We start from the raw sequence: 20028 nt of genomic DNA, 5'->3' as shown, positions 1-20028 counted from the left end.
TTTTGTTTTCTTCCTTTTTTTTATTTAATGGACAATGATATTGTTTCAAATATACTAGAAGTATTGAAGGAGCGTGTTGTTCCTTTTGAAGTAATTACTTTTAGCCATTTTTTTATGATTGAGTTTGTTAACTTATTTATTGTCTTAATTTTTCCAGACAAAATGATATTGTCTGCAGATAAACTATAAAAATTTGACTGTTTTTTCTTCAGTTTAGCTTGTTTAGAATTAATATTGTGATGGTCAATAGCATGATGAAATGATGCTTAATGCTTTGGATACCATTTCTTGCACTAACCTTCTTAAACTTGGTAAACTTGATTGATCAAATTTGAGTTCACACGTTATATCCCCCGACAAGTTCTCCTATATATTATTTTATAGATAAACTAAAACATCTATAATACACAATTATTTAATATAGATTGTTCATCGCCCTACAATATCACATAAATTTAAGAATTATATACAAAATTTTCTCTAATACTAAAATTGTTAAAGTAAGTGTTTTAATTAATTTTTCTAATGAGGTTATTTTGTTAAATAACTCCTACTTATCCTTCTACTTTCTTTATATGATAAATATTAAGTGTATTTTATATTTTTTAAATATTAAATGCATTTACTTTTTCATTTAACATCTTATTTATAATGAAGCAGGGTTTTGCAAGAGAATACATCATTAGATAATGTTACATCCTTTAACAATTTGTCTTATTATTTTATAAAAAAACTATTATATGAAAAATAAATGCATTAAATGTATTTTTATAATTTTAATATATTAAATTATTTAATTTTTCATTTAATATTTTCTATAAGGAAGTTGGGGATTTGCAAGAGGATACATCATTAATTAGGTACTGCTATGTCCTTCGACAAACCATCCCATTATTTTATAAAGAAACCATTATTAAAAAAATTAAATACATTTAGTATCTTAAAAATATGAAACGCATTTAATACTTATCATGTAAATAGAGTATATAAATAAAGTAGAAGAATTAGTAGAAAGAATTAAATTATTCTTTAACCCAATATATGCATGATAGAAAAATGCTAGTAACATGTATTCTCTATCACTCTTTTAAATACATTTTCTAATTATTAATTAAAATTAGTCATAACTTTTAATAACAAAGTTTTAAACTTTAATAATAAAGATATACTTCTAAAATGAGCATATCCATATAGAGTTCATGGAGAACAAATATGTGGAAAATACAGTGAATGAAAATAAAAAGAAGGTGAATAAAAACATTTGAGGAATAGAGTAAAAAACAGATGTGTTTGTTTTAAGAGGAATGTAAAAGAAATAGGAAAAAGATAAATAAGTGAATGAAAATAGGTATAAATTAGAATGAAGATAACTAGTGAATAGATCGCTTTTTATCTATTTATCTCCTCTTTCATTTCTTATGTATCAAATACATTTTTACTTTTTTATTTTTCACTCATCTCTCTCCTTTGCATCATATTCCTCCTTCACTAAACTTAAGGATTAAAATGATGAAGAGATGAATCGTATTCGATTATTAAAGTTCATCAAAGATTTTCCATTATATTTATGAATTGTAATAGAACTATCAGCATATATGTGACCATGAATAAGAAATTAATTAGTTTTATTTTTCTTTCTTTTCTTATATGCATTTTCCTTAGAAGTAATTTCATTTAAGACAGAATTTCACAATGAAATATTTTTCTTAACAAGAATTTGAATCTTAATTCACCGACTTGTGAGAAACTAATCTCTTTCAAGATTTAAGTCCATCGATGATTTATATTGAACCAATTAGTCGATCTTTTTATTCTTAGTTGGGTATCCCAATTAGTATTTTGTTTTGTTTTTGGTAGAACAGTTGATGAATAGGAGAGTGGTTCAAACTTGAAAGCTTGCTGATGCCAAGTGAAATTAGAGTGAGAGACAGAGGCAGAAGATGTATGGAATCAACAAAGCAATGGGTAATCCTTACACCCACTAATCGATCAATTCAATTGAATTGATACAAGTCAAGTCTATATATGCAATGAATCTGTTCATATTCAACTTCATTTCATGTGGGTCTGGACTAGAAACCATAACTAAATCCATCTGGCCATTCTGGATCTAATGCTTGTTCTTTTCCCGTTAACACTGCCTTCATTTAATTTATGCCATCTATAATTGCACATTGCTAATATATTTTGATCCCATTTGCACCATCATTGGTTAGTTGAGACTAACATTCCGGATAGTGGTAGTGAGTTAATTAGAGATAAGCTTTATCCAATGGCTATAGGGTCACGGCCTCACGGGTTCAGCTTCTGCTTATTGTAAGATTATAGCTAGCAGTATTATTCAAATTTTTAAAACATATAACTGAAATGTGTTTTATATTTTTAAGATATTAAATGTATATAAGTATGTCATAAATAAAATTTATTTTTGTATTTTGCCCCGAACCCATTACCCATATCAATTAGAGTAATTATCTAAACAAAAGTTTTTTCAACAATTTTCACATGAAAGTGATAAGAAAAGAAGAGCAAGAAACGTGCATGAAATGGGATGAGTGACATGATAAAAAGCGATAGAAAAATTACATTGGATATTTTTCTACAAATACTAAGAAAAACAATGTAATAACTAATAAGAACAAAATAAGTAAATAAACAAGAGAAACAATAATAATTAAGAAGAAAAATTGAATTAGTGAGCCGGTAACAAATAGGGTGAATTTGTTAACCCCGCGCTTGTGGGTTGTGCCGTTTCTTCTCCGACACGCTTGATTACTCCGTGACCCAATGGCTGCCTTGTTCCCCAACACCAACCTAAAACATATATAAATTCTAATAAAAAAAATTATTTTAAATTTCTTAATTAGAATTCTTTAAGATATTAGTTAGCAAATTTTTCTTCTTTAAAATTTGATATAAAAAATAAAAAAGAATAACAGAAAATAAAATCACAAATAAATTAACATGAAAAAACTTTTAGAAAGTAGGTCTAACACATGTCTTAATGGAAAAAAGGCATGAAGTCATGAACAAACTCCATGCGATGGGCTACAACAATTCTTTTTTAGAACAATTAAACAAAGCGAAGAGATAGCTACATGCATAATGACAGGATATATCATTATCCATATTTATGATTATGAGACGAATATTCTGCAATCAATGGAGGAATAGTGTGATGATTATAATCTGCTTACGTTTGATTATTTGAACATTATAATATGATATGATACTTCTTCCCTCTCCGTTGTAGTTTGGATAAAAAGGTTTTATTAATTAATGATGTCATCGAATAAATAAACACACAAGTGCGTTGTTGTCCTGATTTGAGTTGTAAAAAGCCAAATCCTCTCTTCTCTGAATGAAAAAACAATCTACTATAAGTTTAAAAATCGCTGAAGCGATAACCAAAGAGTAAGTAGTAACCAATAGATCGTTTAAATAATGGCTTAATATCATCATTATTTTCACAAACAGTACTTCAGTTGTGTGCATTTATGCAACATCCATGGTTTTTTCATATATTATTAAAAAAACATAATGTTTCTATTTTAATAAAAAATAATTTATTTATGAGGTATGGGTGTATTATTCGCATATCAGGTTCAAACAACTTTTTTTTTTTACAAGGAGGTCCAAAAAACTTTATTACTTAGTGAAAATAAAATCACATATAATACGTCATATATAGGATTATGTGAGATAATACATCAATGCACATAATGATCACTTTTGATATACTTTTTTTTACACGGTCACTTTTGATATACTAGTATATATAATTTACATTTTCATCATAAATTTTCGCCAAAATCAACGTTTTGTATTAATCTTAAAATATAAAGTGCTTTATCCCATACTCTAACTTTATTTGGAAGAAAAAAAAATGAAAGAGAGATAGAGTATCAAAATCATTATCAAAGTTTTTTATTTTTATTTTAAAGAAAAGTCATTATCAAAGTTGATCACTATGAGTCTATGACTTAAGTTGTCATTGAATGCTATCATATTGAAATGTGTAATATTTATATTTGCATACGTCAGTAACTTAGTGTCACACAATTAAGTAACTTAGTGCCATATACTAGAATGCCAAGCACAGTTAATGAGGACATACACATAAAGCTTGTTTGGAAAAAGCAGTTAATCTTTCAGCATTCCGTGAACTTCAATCATCTAATGTATGAAAACTTTAACACTAGCAATGATTTTTCACCCATCCAAAGGGAGGCAATCTTCCCTCACGCACTTGTGATAATAATTCAATTATGTACTCAGTTAAACACATTTGGGAATGATAATTAGGCCATTTCTACTTTCCTGCTCCTTTAGTATTTATTAATTTTCCAAAATATTATTTAACCAATCAATACTACTACCTCATTAAAGCTGTATTTGGTTGTAAAGAGAAAAATAAGTTACCGAAGATGAAAATGTGGTGGATGCATTTGATTTGTGTGATTCTAAAGAGTAAAGTTATATCTTTCTTTCTTCTTAAAAAAATAAATTTTTAAACAAAAATCAATTTTCTTTGACTTTTTAGAAAAATCAATTTTATTGGACACAAAAGTATTATTTTTCTTAAACCAACCAACAAAACATATATCTTCATTTCTACTTTATATTTTCATTTCAATTTACTTCTATTTTGTTTTTCTCTATTTTATATGTCCTTAAAATCAAACAGAGTCTAGGTCTCTTATAATAAAGAAAAATAATTAAAGCATAAAACTAAAAATATTACCCACTCACTGAAACAGAGAGAGGATCCAGAGTTCCATACCATGTGTAATCAAGCCTCTCGATGTAAGTGAATTTTTTATTCATCCAAAAAATGTTTTCTATATACATAAAGATCATTTAATTATGATAAAAATATCAAAAAAGAAAAAAAAAACTCATCCATCTAATTATCTATCTTGCGTTCATACCAGATTTGTTACTCTATTTTTTTTTTCAATATTGCCTTTACTTCTACTATATATTGTTATTATATGTAAAAAGTATATGGTCAGGTGCTAAGACAGTGAGATGCCTTATCATTGCACATAATTCTGACAGATGAAAATTCCTGTACGTATTTGTCTCGTAATGAGTTAATTCGTTTCCTTTAACTTTTCTTTTCCTTGTCTTTATTATTTGTCTGCTATATAATGTGAAGAAGACTGGAAGACCTCCTAAATGGTTGGCGTAGCGGTGAAGATGCGTGCGATTGAAAATATTGCTAAGGATATAAGCTTTTTAATATACTTTTAAAAATTTCGGAAATGAATAATATAGACATATAGTTTCAAATTTTGAACGAATCGAAATGATAAAGTAGAAGTATACTCAAGTTAATTTGATTTTGAGTATTACTTGACCATAACAAAGAAAATACTATATAGGAAGAGTGGAACTGCTAATTCAGATTTTATGCAATTGAGTGACTGGTAATGGTAAGACTTTGATTGTAAATTGAAGTAAGTTGTTAATTTTTATTCTGGTAGATAAAGTCATAATAAGACTGATACAGAAGCAGAGACAGTAAATGAGCCCTGAAGCAATAAAAGCCCAATCCACGTGAAAGGGCAGTATATCAGAAAAAAATAGACTTAATAGTTTCTCTATTTGTTTATTTTATTAAATTGGTTTTCCTATATTTTAATTTATTATCAGAGTCTTTTTTTTTTCAAATTAATTATTTGTGTCCTGAAAGCAAAAATTAAACATTAATTATTAAGGAAAAATATTAAATGTCATATATCATCATCTAATTGGTCGATAAAATAATAAATATAAATTAATAACCAATAAAATAATGACACCACACAACACTTTCTTAAGAGTGAATGTTTAATTTTAATCATAGAAATTCAAATAGTTAATTTGAAGAAAAAAAAGACTCTAATAGTAAATTAAAATATAAGAAGACCGATTTAGTAAATTAGAATAAATAATGTATCTATTTTTGTAATTAAGCCAAAAAAGTTAAAAACAAAAGCTGTAGAATGTAGATCACTGAGCACGCTTGCAGGATTGTAATTAGCTACCAAGACACTAATGTCACGCCAAATATAAAACAAAAGATGCCAGATCTTGACTGGAATGCGAATCTGAAAGAGCTACTAGCTCTACTGTTTCGAAAATTTTCTCTACAACTATTTATTTAAGAGAAGGAAATGATAGAATAAAACAAATTAAATTTTTCCTACAAGTTAAAATCAATTTACACACTTAATTTTATAAAGTTCTTTTCATTCAACTTCTCCAAAAGTTAATATTGCAAAAATTGATTTTAATTTATAAAGAACCTCAATACACTTTATCTTATTTTGTTTTCATGCTTATGAATTTATTTATTTATTTTTATCAAAACCGGCCTAACTCAAGCTTTTCTAATTAAATTCACGGTTAAGGGGGAGTTCTGTAGTGTTTTTTTAATCCATATTGTTATTTTTATTTTGGTCTAAGTATTGGTCCTGAAACAAAGCTAAGTGAAAGGCCCATGATTATAAGGTTAGTCCAATTTTTGGGCTGTGCTGTGACCCCAAATACTAGACAATTACTTAACTTATCCCATGTTTTTGTTTGGTGTACCCCCAGAATACTCAATATTCCCTTCTTGCACTTCTTCTCCCAAGCTGTCTCTCCAACAAACCTCCATGATTACCGCACCCAACCTCCATCCAACCACTAAACACCACACCAAATCCACCACCGTGTCGCGACCCACCAACCTCCACTCATCGCATCACACCACTCCCTTATAGCTACAAATTAGAGTAATCTGCAATACAAATATATTACAAATTACTCAATCTATATTACATTTGCATGTATTATGATTAAGCAATTTTTAATACATACAAATGTATTACCGACAAAATGAGATATTAGGAATTTTAGGATATATCAAGCAAAAAATGGATGCCTTAAATAATTGTCCAAATACTACCGTTAATCACGAATGAGGTGAAAGCTGACGGAAGAGAATAAAAAAATATGTTTTTATAGATGACAATTTTTTTATTTGATTCCCAATCTTACAAAGTTGTAATTGATTTTTTTTTTATAAAATTCATTTCCAAGGAAACATTTTATTATTAGGTTTTCATTAGTGTATTCTCTCCATTTTGATGATATGATTGACTATTCAATAATTTGATGTAACAAATAAGAAATAAATTTTTTATATCCATAAAAATCAAATTTAGATAATAAATTTACAATAATTTGCATATATTGATCAATCAATTAGGTTAGATTCAGACTTCTTTGATAAATAAGAGTATCTTTAACCAAGTTGTTTAAGGAATTATTTATTTTTAGATTTTTTTTTTATCATTGGATACAATTTACATGTCATATTGAGTTGCTTAAAATTAAGCTGTAGTCAAAATATGTTTTTATGTCATTTAACATTATTTAAGAAGAAGAATTTAAGGGTTACTTAAAATTATACTATTGAAGTAAAATTTATATGAATTGTTTAACTATGATATAACATTGTAAAAATTAATTAACATAAGGTAAATATCTCAAACTAGATTGCTTAAATTAATTAGATGTTAAGCAGTTGAAATTAATTATTTATGTGTACATATGTTTCCCTTCCGTTTCCTCAGCCTATTATGAAGGCTTGTTTTTCTAAAAAGTTACTAAACCATTGTAAAAAATAATTCAAGATCTAATTGGGGAATATATTTTTAGAGTGTGCATTACCTGTTCTATTAATATGGATTAATCTAAAGTTAATTTTGATAGGTTTGAGTCCTAGAAATTAAATATTTTAAACACGATTCATATTGCACTTTAGGTTATTCAAACTAGATTAGTTGTCTTATATTTAAAAAAGTACAATTATTTTGGTTAATTGTGTATTAATATGTTTATTTAATACATAATATTTTTTTACTCAATACATACACAATATTTCATATAACATGATATTATATTTATATTTATAATGATATGATTTGTTTTAAAATTATAACAAAATTTTTAGTCATCTTGTTTTTTTAAATTTACGATTTTAGTTTGTTATTTTTTAATTGAAATATTTTGTCTCCTATTTTAGAAAAAAATTTATTGTTAGTTTTCCTATTTTTTAATTTAAACATTTAATCTCTTACTTTTTTTAAAAAAAATTATGACTTTAACCCCTTCTTTAATTTCATATTTTACTATGTAATTTTTAATAAATTAATTTTTTTTAAAAAAATTCATGTGAGTAATAAATAGATATATGTCAATCAAATATGCAAAATATCAAAATTGTCAAGGATTAAAATTATAATTTTAAAAAAAAATAAAAGATAAAATATTTCAATTAAAAAATAAGAGATTAAAGTTATCAATTTTTTAAAAGTAAAAAATAAAATATTTTCATTAAAAAAAATAAGAGGATTAAAATCATAGATTAAAAAAATAAAGGACCAAAAATTATATTTTAGGATTAAGTTTTATATTTTTTATTATATAATTTAACTAATGTTAATAAATCAGATAGGCTAAGTTGTATGACTTTTATCCCATAATTATCGAATCTTTGCTGGGTTAATTTTAAATGATTATATCAAAATTTCATCTTAGATAAAGACAACAATCATAAATATGCTAAGATTTTTTATTTTTTTTATATTGATAAAAAAGATATTTTTTTGATATAGATAATTTTTTAATAAATAATTTTTATTTTTAACGCAAAACAAAGAAATAAGGTACTTGCGTTTGCGTCGCAGCTGAACCTTCTGCTTCGCGCCGACACCTCTTCTTTCCAGGGACCATGGCGAAAAACAGGAACAACAAGAAGAAGAGAAACGGTGTCGTTTCAATGGATACTACTGACGCATCCGTTTCGGAACAACCTCAAGGTACCTTCTTTACACGCCCCTCCCTCACCCTTCTACTTTCTATGCCTTTCGTTGAAATCAACAATGAAAGCATCCAAATTTTAATTCTTTTTAATCTTTCACTGCAACTTTAACTCCTCTATATTACAACCCTTATTGCCTTCTAAACCCTTGTTTTGCTTTAATTTTAACTTTTGGTTTAAAATTGAGAATTTGAGACTTGTTTACTTGCAGCAATGGATACATCGGAGTCAGGAGTTCTAAACACGGTTTCTGGGGCTACCATTATGTAAGTAACCAATTGCGTTCACGGTGATGAGAGATAGATTGTAGATTTTACTTTTCTGTCCCTGTAGAGAGATTAATCACTGTCTGTTTTTCAATGCTTTGGTCATTGGGACCTTGTGAATGTTGCCAACATTTTCCAATTAATTGTTTGTTTCAATTTCTTGGAAAAAGCTCATTCTAAAAGCATCCACTTGGTGCACTGCAAGGTGAAGCTTTGTTAATATTGGCCGTGCAATTAGGGTTTTATTTGAACTTTATAAATACAAATTCAATTTAGTGTTATGTATTATAATTTTATTAAGGAAGGCAATAATGGATAGCTCTGGGATGGTTTTGATGCCATTTTTGAATAATGGGAATTTAGTCATCCATAGACTATGGAATCTGGAAGACACAAATATCAAATCTGATCGGGTTACTTAGCACGAGAGGTGTCTGTTTATTTGCAAGGTTCATAGTGTTTATGAAGTTAAGTGGGTTAGGTTGAAATTTTATCTACTAACGATTGGTATTTGACTTGATTATTGTTACAAGATAGGCATAACTTTGCATGTTTAATCAGTAATAGAGACATAAGAGATGAAAATTTTCACAATATTAGAAGAAAACCATTGGATAGAAAAGGTAGTAAACTAAAAAACCACATTTTGTCCTCTCCACTTTGGGAAAGAAAGTCGAGAGGAAGATTGGATTTTAGTAGGAAAATTCCTTCCCATTTTCGCTCTTATTTCTTTCTACAATCACAGCACGTTAGCTTTTTTATTACATTTTCTCTCATCTGGACAGGGTATACTTGGTTTTAATGAGAGCTAGGGGGGGAGGGGGGCATGTCAGGTTGTACTTGTTGTCAGCTCTGAAGGGTCTCTGTCCATTTTCTTTCTGAACATAATAGGGTTTGGTGGACTCTTGAGTCGAATTCCATATCTTCTCATTTCTAGCAGTTCATACAATGCAGTTTCCTTCATACATGTGCTGCCTTCCTCTCTATTTTATTAAACATAGCAGAACATTTCTTGTTTACTAATGGAAAATATGTATGTGGTTAGTGATTTCAATGCATTGTTTAATAAAACACAGTGTAAGTTCTAAACTTCATGCCCGTTTGCTGACTTGATGGATAGTGTATATTGCTAAACGACATGTGACTGATATTTTCTGAGTCTCTTGCCCACTGTTCTAACTTCCAAGGACACTGCTTAAGAAGCATGCAATAGATTTTTTCAACTGTTCTAAACTTGCAACTGTGCTTTCAAGTTTCAAATACTTAAAAAAAGTCAGAATTAAATGATTTGCATCTTAAGTATAATAATTTTTTTTTTACATTAACTATTTTCTATTTTTGTTTCCTTAACTAGTGTCATAAAAACACTTATGTTAATTCTCCTTTCTTTGATATTTCTGCTCTGTTTGCTCCTGTTTTGACGTGGGTCATGTGTTAATTGCTACCTATGTCCTCTAGTATGGCAGAGATCTTAAGTTGATAAAAGAATTTTATACCTTGAGAGTGTATTTAACTTTGTGGCACCTCAAATATGGTGTGGTGAAAACCTTGTACCTGCTTCGTGTTTTACATTTATTTCTCTTTAACCGTTAGGACTGCATTCTATTTGCTTTCTTATATTGAAGTGCCTGCTCTTTTAATATCTACTTGTTCTAAACTGCTACCTTTGTAGAACAGGAAGATGAAGCAGAAAGGAAGGCCTATGAAGAGATCAAAAAATGTCCGAAAGATGAAAGCAGTAGCAAAAGCAGTATCCGCTAATGAGAAGTCCGTTGCGAAACTGTCAAAGAATGAAAGCAAAAAAAATAGAGTTCAATCTGCGAAAACACTCTATGAATGAATGGCTAAATGCTTCATATCACTTGAAAAAATTTGATACTTTATCTTGCTAGAACTGAGTATACGCATTTTGTAATTTAATTTAGCTAAATTTAATTAATTATTAGGCGAAGAGTTGTTTTTAAATGAAGCTCCTTTTTTGTTGAATCCTTGTAGTAATTTTGATTTATTATTTTATGTACTTTCGTTATATTGTCTCAATAATATTAAGGAAAAGTCATAGCTCCGTTCCACCATAAATTGGCAACTAAAGTGTTTAGGGCTGAACATATCATTGTGACACCAGGTTTAACCTTATATCGAATAAATAAATAGGAGATATGATACATGTATAATAATTCTTACAATAATTTATATAACATTATTTTATATGTTTTTTTTTCTCAATCATATTATTTAATAAAAAAATCATTCAATCTAATAATTCAATTTTAATTCTTTGATTGTTGACTAATTATGATTGTTTTATTTATAGTATTTTTATATAATTTTAAATAAAATATTTGTTTTATATTTTTAAAGATAATAAAAAATTGGTGTCCTCTAAAAATGAGGTCCTTGAGCAATGGCTTACCTCAACCTTTAAAAAAATATTTGGACAGGATTTTTTTTTTTGTTTATTTTGACCGTTTATTGTGAAAACAAATTACAAATATTTGTCAAATGTCAACCATATACTCTACTCTTATTATTAGATAGATTTCGTTTATTAAATAAAAAGTGTGACTCCGATAGTTTAATCAGTCCAGTATTAATTTTACACATTAATAAATAATGTATTAAATAATACATTACTAAATTCACCAAAAAAATACATTACTGATATTTTTATTATAATATATTGATTTTAAATTTCAAATCGCATAATATTTTGCATGACTTGTACATGGTTGAAAATATGCTTAAATATCCATAATGTGAAAATAGATAATTTAGTTTTTGAGAAATTTTATTATGTTTTGATTTTTTTTTGGATGATGTTTAGATAAAGATAAAGATTTTTTTTTAGAGGAGATAAAGATAAAGGTATTATTCTTAAAATTAGATTTAAACTGTTATTAATTTGATTTTAAGATTAGGATGATCTCAAATGTATTTGAATTTTGTGTTACACTATACCTCCATATTATATATATATATATATAGTATAGAGTTCATGAATTAATAAAAAAAATTAAGAAGCTCTTCTTCATAGAATATCTCCTATTTAGTCTTTAAATAATAAATTACTAATATTTTTATTATAATATATTTATATTGAATTTCAAATTGCATAATATTCTGCATGGCTAGTACATGGTTGGAGATATGCTAAGTATCCCTAATGCGAAAATAGATAATTTAGTTCTTAAGAATTCTAATTATGTTTTGAATATTTTTGGATGATGTTTAGATAAAGATAAAGATATCATTGTTAAGATTAAATTTAGACTGTTATTAGTTTGATTTTAAGATTAGGATGATGTTAAATGTATTTGAATTTTGTGTCGCACTTTACCTCCATATATAGAGTATAGACTATAGAGTTCATGAGTCAATAAAAAATCAAGAAGCTAGCTCTTTAAGAGGCTGTTTGTGTATTTGTTATATTGCTACGCTGATTGTTGTTCTAAGCTTATCGTGAAAATAATATTTTTGTCCGGTTCTGTGTAGTAAAATTATTTAATGAGGGTGCATGTTTGACTATGGAAATATGTGGGTGTTTACCAAAGAAATTGATAAAACTTCACCCTTACATCTGCTCTCTCAAATTAAGTTCCTTTTTTCCCCCGCAAAACTATTGCATGTTGTAGTTTGTAAACTTAACAATATCAGAATCAGTGCATGATCATATATTGTTAGCAAAGATAAATATATATAATGACAGATTGTTATGGGACATTTCTTATGTGTTTGCTTCTTCCTTTCCAGTCAGAAGAAACTTTATGCTCATTAGCTATAAACAATTGAACAAGTTGCTAACGCAGGGTTATATGGTTTGCTTTATCCAAAATATATACTTATTTTATTTGACCCTTAAACATAGTTTCTTTATTTAAATCATTTAGGATTTGATTCATCTCCATAATTTCCTTACATAACTAACAGGCTTGATCCTTGAAAATGCAGCGCTCTTTATGAAAATGGAACCTTTTGTGAGAAATTCACAAGGAATCTGATGGATGGAGAGATTGTGTAGCTTGCTACAAGGTAAGATTGGAACTTTTTTGTTTGTTCATTTTATATAAGTAATGTCATGGGAAAGAAAGATGAAAAATAAAAAAAAAAAAAAAGTTGGAGATGAGATGAAAGCAAACAAATGAATATCTATGATCTATATATCTATTAAATCTGTCCAGACAATTATCATGTGTTGACTGAACACAAAATTAAGTATTTAATTTTATACTTTTATTTTCTCTCTCCGTCAATCACTCTCACTTTTTTTTAAACAGGGCATTAGCACTGGTCTCATGCTAGTTAGAGAATTAAATTCCAGCAAATTTCTTAAATTTAGCAAAACAAACTATTCTAATTTTCCATAGCTTTTAAGTGTTCATGTTTTTTTTGCAAGATGCATTAGATGATTCATACCCACAAAATCCACACTCGTTCTTTCTAAAATTTTCCTCTGCTTTATAATATTTTAAAGTCAATGTTGCTCAAAGTCCAATTTCTTGCTAATATATTATGTTAAATGTTTAATATTAATTATAGCATTGTCATTAATCAGATCATAATAATAAAGAGTAAATTACTCTTTTTTTTTCCCCAGAGTTTTAGGCCCGTAAGTCATAGTAATAAAGTGCCGTTTTTTTATATAAAAAAATGCAGTAAAAAATAAAAAAAAAAGTTTCTTTTTATGAAAACCCTAAATTGGCCTTCTGATTAGGGGATCTGCTGTTTGTGTTGCTTTAGAACAGCTTGAAGATCTAAAACTACTTAAGGCTGTTGCCATCAACAAACGCAGCGTTTTGCAGCGGGTGGGTGCGGTAGAGGGTGAGTGTCCTGTGGATGTCAACATTATTACGGACTATGAATGTCATTCTTGACTGCCATGTAATTGCTGCTTGCTGCATTTTTTAACAATGGCTATGTTTTGTTTTTCAATTAATGTTCAAAATCTTCCAACTTTCTCTCCCTCTTTTTTTTCTTTTTCTCTACCAAGCCAAACGAAAAAAAAAAAATTGATTCCTGAAACTTTAGATTGTTGTTAATTCAATGGTTGAATTGCTACCTACTGGGCTAAATTCATATTACACTAATGTTTTGCACCCGTGAATTCCAATCTCAATTGTTGGATTGCTAAGTAAAATTTCGTTATTTTTTAATCTGAAATTTTGATTTCGATTAGGGTTAAACCGTGAAGGGTTATGCTTCACTCAAAACTTATTCTTGGTTTAAAATAAAGGTGTCTACTTCTAGTATCTTCTACTATCTTATCTATCCAAGTAGTCTATTCCAAGAAAACGATAATAGGCTACAAAATTTGCTAATTACTAATTTAACCTTTTTTAATTTTTTAACACCTGTCATTTTTTTCTTCTATTTCTGTCTTTTATCAAAATTTGTCTTTGTTTGTTTGGAGTTTGGACCACAAAATAGCGTTTCAAGATTCTTGGTAACACACAACGGAACTTGTGATTAAACGGTGCGTTTTAGTAAGAGGAAGGTCCTCTTCAATCCTGTCTTTTTCATCGTGGATCTGCGCTAGGGCTCCGTAATCAGACACCTTTTTCCTCTTACTTCATTTAACCTCACAACAATCAAGTATTGCGTTGAATCTCCGCTGCTTTTTTATGTTTTACTTTTCGATTCGATCATTTTTTCATTTGCGAAATGCGGCTTAAGATTTTCATTTTGCATTGCCAAGTTTTATGAATTTTGATTTGGAAGCAAATTTTATATATATATATATATATATATATATATATATATATATATATATATATATATATATATATATATATATATATATATATATATAAAACCCCCTTCTCTGTGGTTTTTGTGGATGTAGGTTTTGAATGGCAACTGTGAGAAGTCTGAAGATCAAGACAAGTACCTGCAAACGTATAGTGAAGGAGCTGCATTCTTATGAGAAGGAAGTTGAGAGAGAAGCTGCCAAAACAGCTGATATGACGGAAAAAGGAGCTGACCCCCATGATCTCAAGCAACAGGTATATCTTCTCCCTCTGCATTTGCTTTCAGGTGATTTGCCACATCGGGTTATGTGTTATTTACTTTTCTCTGTTAAAAAAAAATTATGCAATTTGATGGTAAATTTTGTTGAGCTGATTTGCATTTTGACAGGAAAATGTGTTGGCAGAGTCTAGGATGATGATTCCTGACTGCCGCAAGCGCCTTGAGGCCGCTTTGGCAGACTTGAAAGGAATATTGGTACTGTTTCTGTGCTTACTGTATCTCTAACTTTTCTGTTGTTTTCTTCTGTCATGGACATTTTTATGTTTTAACCACTTTGACATGCTCAGTATTGCTAGCTTCATCTTAACTCGTAATTGATCCAATGGAAGATGGTACCTGTTAATGGTTAATGTGCTATAATCAGTCCATTGGGATAGGAATATAGTTATCTTACTTATCCTGACCCCTGCTAGTTCAAGGTTTTATACAGAATTGAGTTTCCTAGTTCCTACAGTTTTACTCTGCTCTGGGACAAGGTGATTGCCTTCAGCCAGTCCATGCTATATTTTCTCAAAATATTCGTGCAACTTCCTATTTTCAATTCCTCTTCTTTATCTAAATATCTAATTATAACCTTAATGTGAAAATTAAAGACTTGTTTGACTGGTTGAGGATTGCTGCATCTTGATTTAATCAAGAGTCTAACAGATGCAAAAATAAAATTGATAACTAAGATCTTTTTCCAAACCCAGGGATGGGGGTGGTGGTGATTTGAAATAAGAGAAAGTTGGAACTTGCAACTAAAAGGACTTCTGTAATATTTAATTATTTTGTATATTTGTTATTGAATATGTTCTGCAACTTTTTTGTTCTCTTGTTATGAACACATTTGTGTAGTCTGATGAAGCAGGGTCTCTTTAAAACAAATCTATACTTTTTATCCCCATATGTTTTGGTCCATATCTTTATTTCTTTATTGAGGTGTTTTCACTAATTTAAAAATAAGTTTAATTTGTGCATTTTCTTGAAATTGGATTGTAATTTTGATCCCACTTTCAGGCTGAGTTGGAGGAGTCAGATGAGAAGGCCAGTCTTGAGATTGATGAAGCTAAGAACACCATTGTAGAAGTTGAAAAAGTATTTGAAACAACAGAAGATTAACAAGGTTGTTTGATTAGTGATCTTGATGGAGGATATTGGACCTGAATTATATATTTTCCTGGTCACAAAACAATCATACAGTCTTCTTGTTCCATGTGCCCTCTCTTCCACCGTTTAATTCTGTGCTTTTATAGAACATCTGAAAATGAATGATTATGGCATTGGTCTACTTCTCTAGGCTTGCAAACACGGTATCAATTTATCAAAGTTTTTACATCCAAATTTCTCTAATTTTATGTGGTATGCGGTATGCCACCTAAAGATCATTAAGTCAGTAATTTCGGCAGTGATTGTGTGTTTGTAGAGAAAGGAGGTTATGAAAATTAGATGATTAATACAAGGGTATTATTGTCTATAAACTTATATAAATTTGTTGAACTTCTAGACTAGTTATTTTTCTGTTGATCCATCGTTATGTATTTTTATTTTAGTTATAAGGAAAACCAAACACAAAAAGAAAGTTTGGTAGATTGATAAAAGGAAAATCAAATCTATGTTTTCAGTCTGCATTTGTATTCGATGCATTCCTGTAGTAGTTGCTGATGTCATTATCATCACTCATCAGTACTTGTTGCAGCAACACACATGATATGTTCTTTTCCCATACATTCAAATTGGTATGATATGACATGATAAATTCAGTTATGTTTCTTTCGGAGTTTCCTCTAACTAAAAGTTGTTGGTCCTATATGCTTGTTGTTCCTCATCTTGTACAGGTTGATAGCAATCCACTTTGTCAAGGAGCTAAAAAACTCACACAACACTTCCACCTCTGGTTATGGTCATAGAGATGGAATTTTATGATTGTCCTCTTTATCAGTCAGTCCTTTATACAAGAGATGAATAAGTGCAGTTTTTTTTTTTTTTTATCCCAATTATAAAAATCCCATTTGAGATGGGTTAATTGCTAATTTTCTTTTATATTTAATTTAGTGTGAGATCTATTCATGAAACACCAACTCGTTTTTTTATGTAGGTAGATAAATTCATTGATTTATCAACAATTAAGTTATTTATTTGTAAAAAAACTATCTCTTGAATTACGTGCAGTCAGGGGATGGATTCAAGAGGGGCAAATAAAGGCCTTGGCCCTCTATTAGGATCCTTTATGAATATATGAAAAAAATAAATAGAAAAATTAAAACTAAATAATATTAATAAATAAAGATGTATAAGAAAAATAGGTTTTTGAGTTAATATTTATTTAATTTTTTCTAGTAGTAGATCATATCTATAATTTTATACATAAAATTAATAATAATATTTTTGTTAAAATTATTATTTATTAATAATTATTTTTAGAAGTTAAATATTTAAACATTTGTGTAAAAACAAAATTGGATCTCCCCCTGATACACTCCTAGATTTTTCCTGTGTGCAATATTATTAAATATAATTACTCCTTAAATCACTTAATTCTATAGATATTTCTAAAACAAAATTTAAATATATGACATTATTAATTAAATTAATTTCAATAGTCTTAATAAGTTAATTAATTATATTTTATATAAAAGACCCAATGAAATATACGAATATTTTCATCTTATTATTTATTTGCATGCATGTAGTTTTCAACTATTCATATCACAAAAAAGTACACTCCCCTGTCCTACCAGCAAATTCAATACTGTTTATTTGCTCGTTTAAAGAGAACCCACTTCCTATCGCACACTAATCATAGTGGCCAAATATCGACAGCCACCCAACGAAAAGTGCACTTTTCTTGTTTATGAAGCATGTAGAATTTTTTTTCACCACAGTGGAGCACTCTATTGGGAGGTGGTGTGTATAATTTCTTCTATCTAGTATTTGTAGATAGAGAAATTCAAATGATATTAATTAATTGCATACTAGAAGCTGTTTCAAAATCTCACTTGTTACTTACTTGGTAGTCTCTTATGTTGTTTTTTTCTTCATAAAACTTCATTTCAGTCATTTGTCTAAATTATTTTTAAAACATGAAAATAGAAAAGAAAACTTTTTTTTTCAAAACCAAACAAATACTGGTCATGGGCAAAGTTTTTTTTCAAGTCCATATCCATAAGCCGGTTCGCAAACTACTGAAATAAATGCAAAGAAATCGATCCATTATGGCTGATCTTAGAATATTGTTGCAATGTATCACCGGAAAGCCGCAATTGAAGATAAGATCACTTTGCCTAGCTAGCTTGGTTCTCATTTCTCAAATTGCACAGTGCTATGCCATGACATCATTGCCCATATTTATTATTTCTTCGGTTATCTTTCATTGGGTACATCAATAATGTGATGTTTCATTATGGTGTCAATGTTGACTAGTTTCATAATGGAATAATGCGGAAGCTTCTTTATTGATCTCCCACACAAAGTAAGGAGGAATGTATGTGGCTGCTTGTGTTTGTGTGCATCTGCTTTTGTCATCTTAGCCAAGAGGCAAACCTTGTAGTTTTGTGCTTGCAGTTTTACTCCTTTCTTTTCCATGTGACATTGAGGAAATGAAAGAAAAGGCAAATATATTTTTAGAGGTTATCACTACTTTGAAACCATGCATTATCAGATATATATGCTTCTTGGCCATATATATCTTCGCGTAATCCACCAAAATGGGTCGTTTTTGGAAACTTAATACCAATGTGGATTGTTTTATAAAGTATTTATCAATGTGAGTAATTCTAAGTTAAGTTGGATACTGGTCGTGTAAGTTAATAACATGTCACCTATGTAGCATTACATTGACCGACGCCTCCAGTTTAAGTTTTTTACTAGTTTGGTGACACCACTCTAAATAATTTTTACAACTATAGACTACAATAATTTTTTATTTCATTTTTTTTTCTACAACTATAATTTTTCTACAAAATGGCAACAATGATTTTCTATTACATTTTTTCTGCAACTATAATTTAATCACCTATAAAATAAATAATAAGAAAAATAACATCACATATTTTTATTCTATAAATACAGAAAAATCAAACAACTGAAAAAAAAAACTGAAACATTAAAAAATATATAAATAAAATAAAATATAATAGAACTTGCCAAATAAAAAAAGCTTCAAGAACACACTCAAACAGCAACACCACCACCATCAGCCTCCGCAGCACCAAAATAACACTTACACAAGAGCAAATAAGCTCCAAGAACACTCAAACACACTAAAACTTACAAAAAAAAAAAAAAAACTCTGGACTTCAACAAAAGTTACAATGCAAAAATGTGAATCATGAGTTTCATTTTATAGTCAAAGCAAGGAGTTAGATGGCGCTTTACCTGGTAGCAAGGACTAGGCTGGCACTACTAGTTGCAATGCAACCTAAAGTCTAGGGAAATGCAACCTAAAGGCTAGGGAAGTCTGAAGGCAAATTTACTGTAGGGGATTGTTTTTAAAAACAATTTATCGAAGATGGTCTCTTTTAAAACAAATTGTAAGGGGGGTCTCTTCTGTACGTGGGTGCCGCCATTGATACTGGTGGGAAGCTTGAACCGCCAGTGACAATGGCGGCACACGGGGGGGAGAGAGACCCACCAAGATTAGGATAAAAGGGACCGTCAACTATAAGATATTTTGAAGAACCGTCTTCAATACTGTTGTTACCTGCCAACCTCCAATGCTCCTCCATTGGCATCCACGAGACTTTAATTTGCCTAAAAACAATTAAAGGTTCAGAAATCCTGGCTACCTGATAAAGATATGTTGATCACTTAGGCCGTATACAACGAGGATACTAACATCTCGCATTTTTGCTGGCCAACTGAGATTTCTCAAATCCAGAGAGAAAACGCCTCACTGTCATT

The 20028-nt window shown here is 29.1% G+C and overlaps 2 protein-coding genes across 3 annotated transcripts; both read left to right on the top strand.

Annotated features, from left to right (window-relative positions):
• Window positions 1–8681: 8681 nt before the first annotated feature.
• Window positions 8682–11109, top strand: LOC100790442 (uncharacterized). The gene is made up of 3 exons (XM_003543219.5): window positions 8682–8855; window positions 9069–9123; window positions 10801–11109. The coding sequence occupies exons 1-3, from the start codon at window positions 8768–8770 to the stop codon at window positions 10961–10963; spliced, it is 306 nt and encodes a 101-aa protein (XP_003543267.1). The 5' UTR covers window positions 8682–8767; the 3' UTR covers window positions 10964–11109.
• A 3410-nt stretch (window positions 11110–14519) lies between these two features.
• LOC100527822 (uncharacterized) lies at window positions 14520–17159 on the top strand. 2 transcript variants are annotated; one of them, XM_006593339.4, is made up of 5 exons: window positions 14520–14712; window positions 14963–15122; window positions 15256–15342; window positions 16147–16252; window positions 16965–17159. In XM_006593339.4, the coding sequence occupies exons 2-4, from the start codon at window positions 14970–14972 to the stop codon at window positions 16246–16248; spliced, it is 342 nt and encodes a 113-aa protein (XP_006593402.1). In that variant the 5' UTR covers window positions 14520–14712; window positions 14963–14969; the 3' UTR covers window positions 16249–16252; window positions 16965–17159.
• The last annotated feature ends 2869 nt before the right edge of the window (window positions 17160–20028 follow it).

The sequence above is a fragment of the Glycine max genome, chromosome 13 (genome assembly GCF_000004515.6).
Source record: "Glycine max cultivar Williams 82 chromosome 13, Glycine_max_v4.0, whole genome shotgun sequence".
NCBI lineage: Eukaryota > Viridiplantae > Streptophyta > Magnoliopsida > Fabales > Fabaceae > Glycine > Glycine max.
This window is presented reverse-complemented; position numbering and strand designations above follow the sequence as displayed.

What these genes read in the sequence shown, in the direction of transcription:
- LOC100790442 (XM_003543219.5), top strand. Translation starts at nt 8,768, where the DNA reads ATGGCGAAAAACAGGAACAACAAGAAGAAGAGAAACGGTGTCGTTTCA. An exon ending in CGTTTCGGAACAACCTCAAG is followed by an intron (nt 8,856 to 9,068) that starts GTACCTTCTTTA and finishes GTTTACTTGCAG; the next exon opens with CAATGGATACATCGGAGTCA. An exon ending in GTTTCTGGGGCTACCATTAT is followed by an intron (nt 9,124 to 10,800) that starts GTAAGTAACCAA and finishes TTTGTAGAACAG; the next exon opens with GAAGATGAAGCAGAAAGGAA.
- LOC100527822 (XM_006593339.4), top strand. Translation starts at nt 14,970, where the DNA reads ATGGCAACTGTGAGAAGTCTGAAGATCAAGACAAGTACCTGCAAACGT. An exon ending in CCCATGATCTCAAGCAACAG is followed by an intron (nt 15,123 to 15,255) that starts GTATATCTTCTC and finishes GCATTTTGACAG; the next exon opens with GAAAATGTGTTGGCAGAGTC. An exon ending in CAGACTTGAAAGGAATATTG is followed by an intron (nt 15,343 to 16,146) that starts GTACTGTTTCTG and finishes TCCCACTTTCAG; the next exon opens with GCTGAGTTGGAGGAGTCAGA.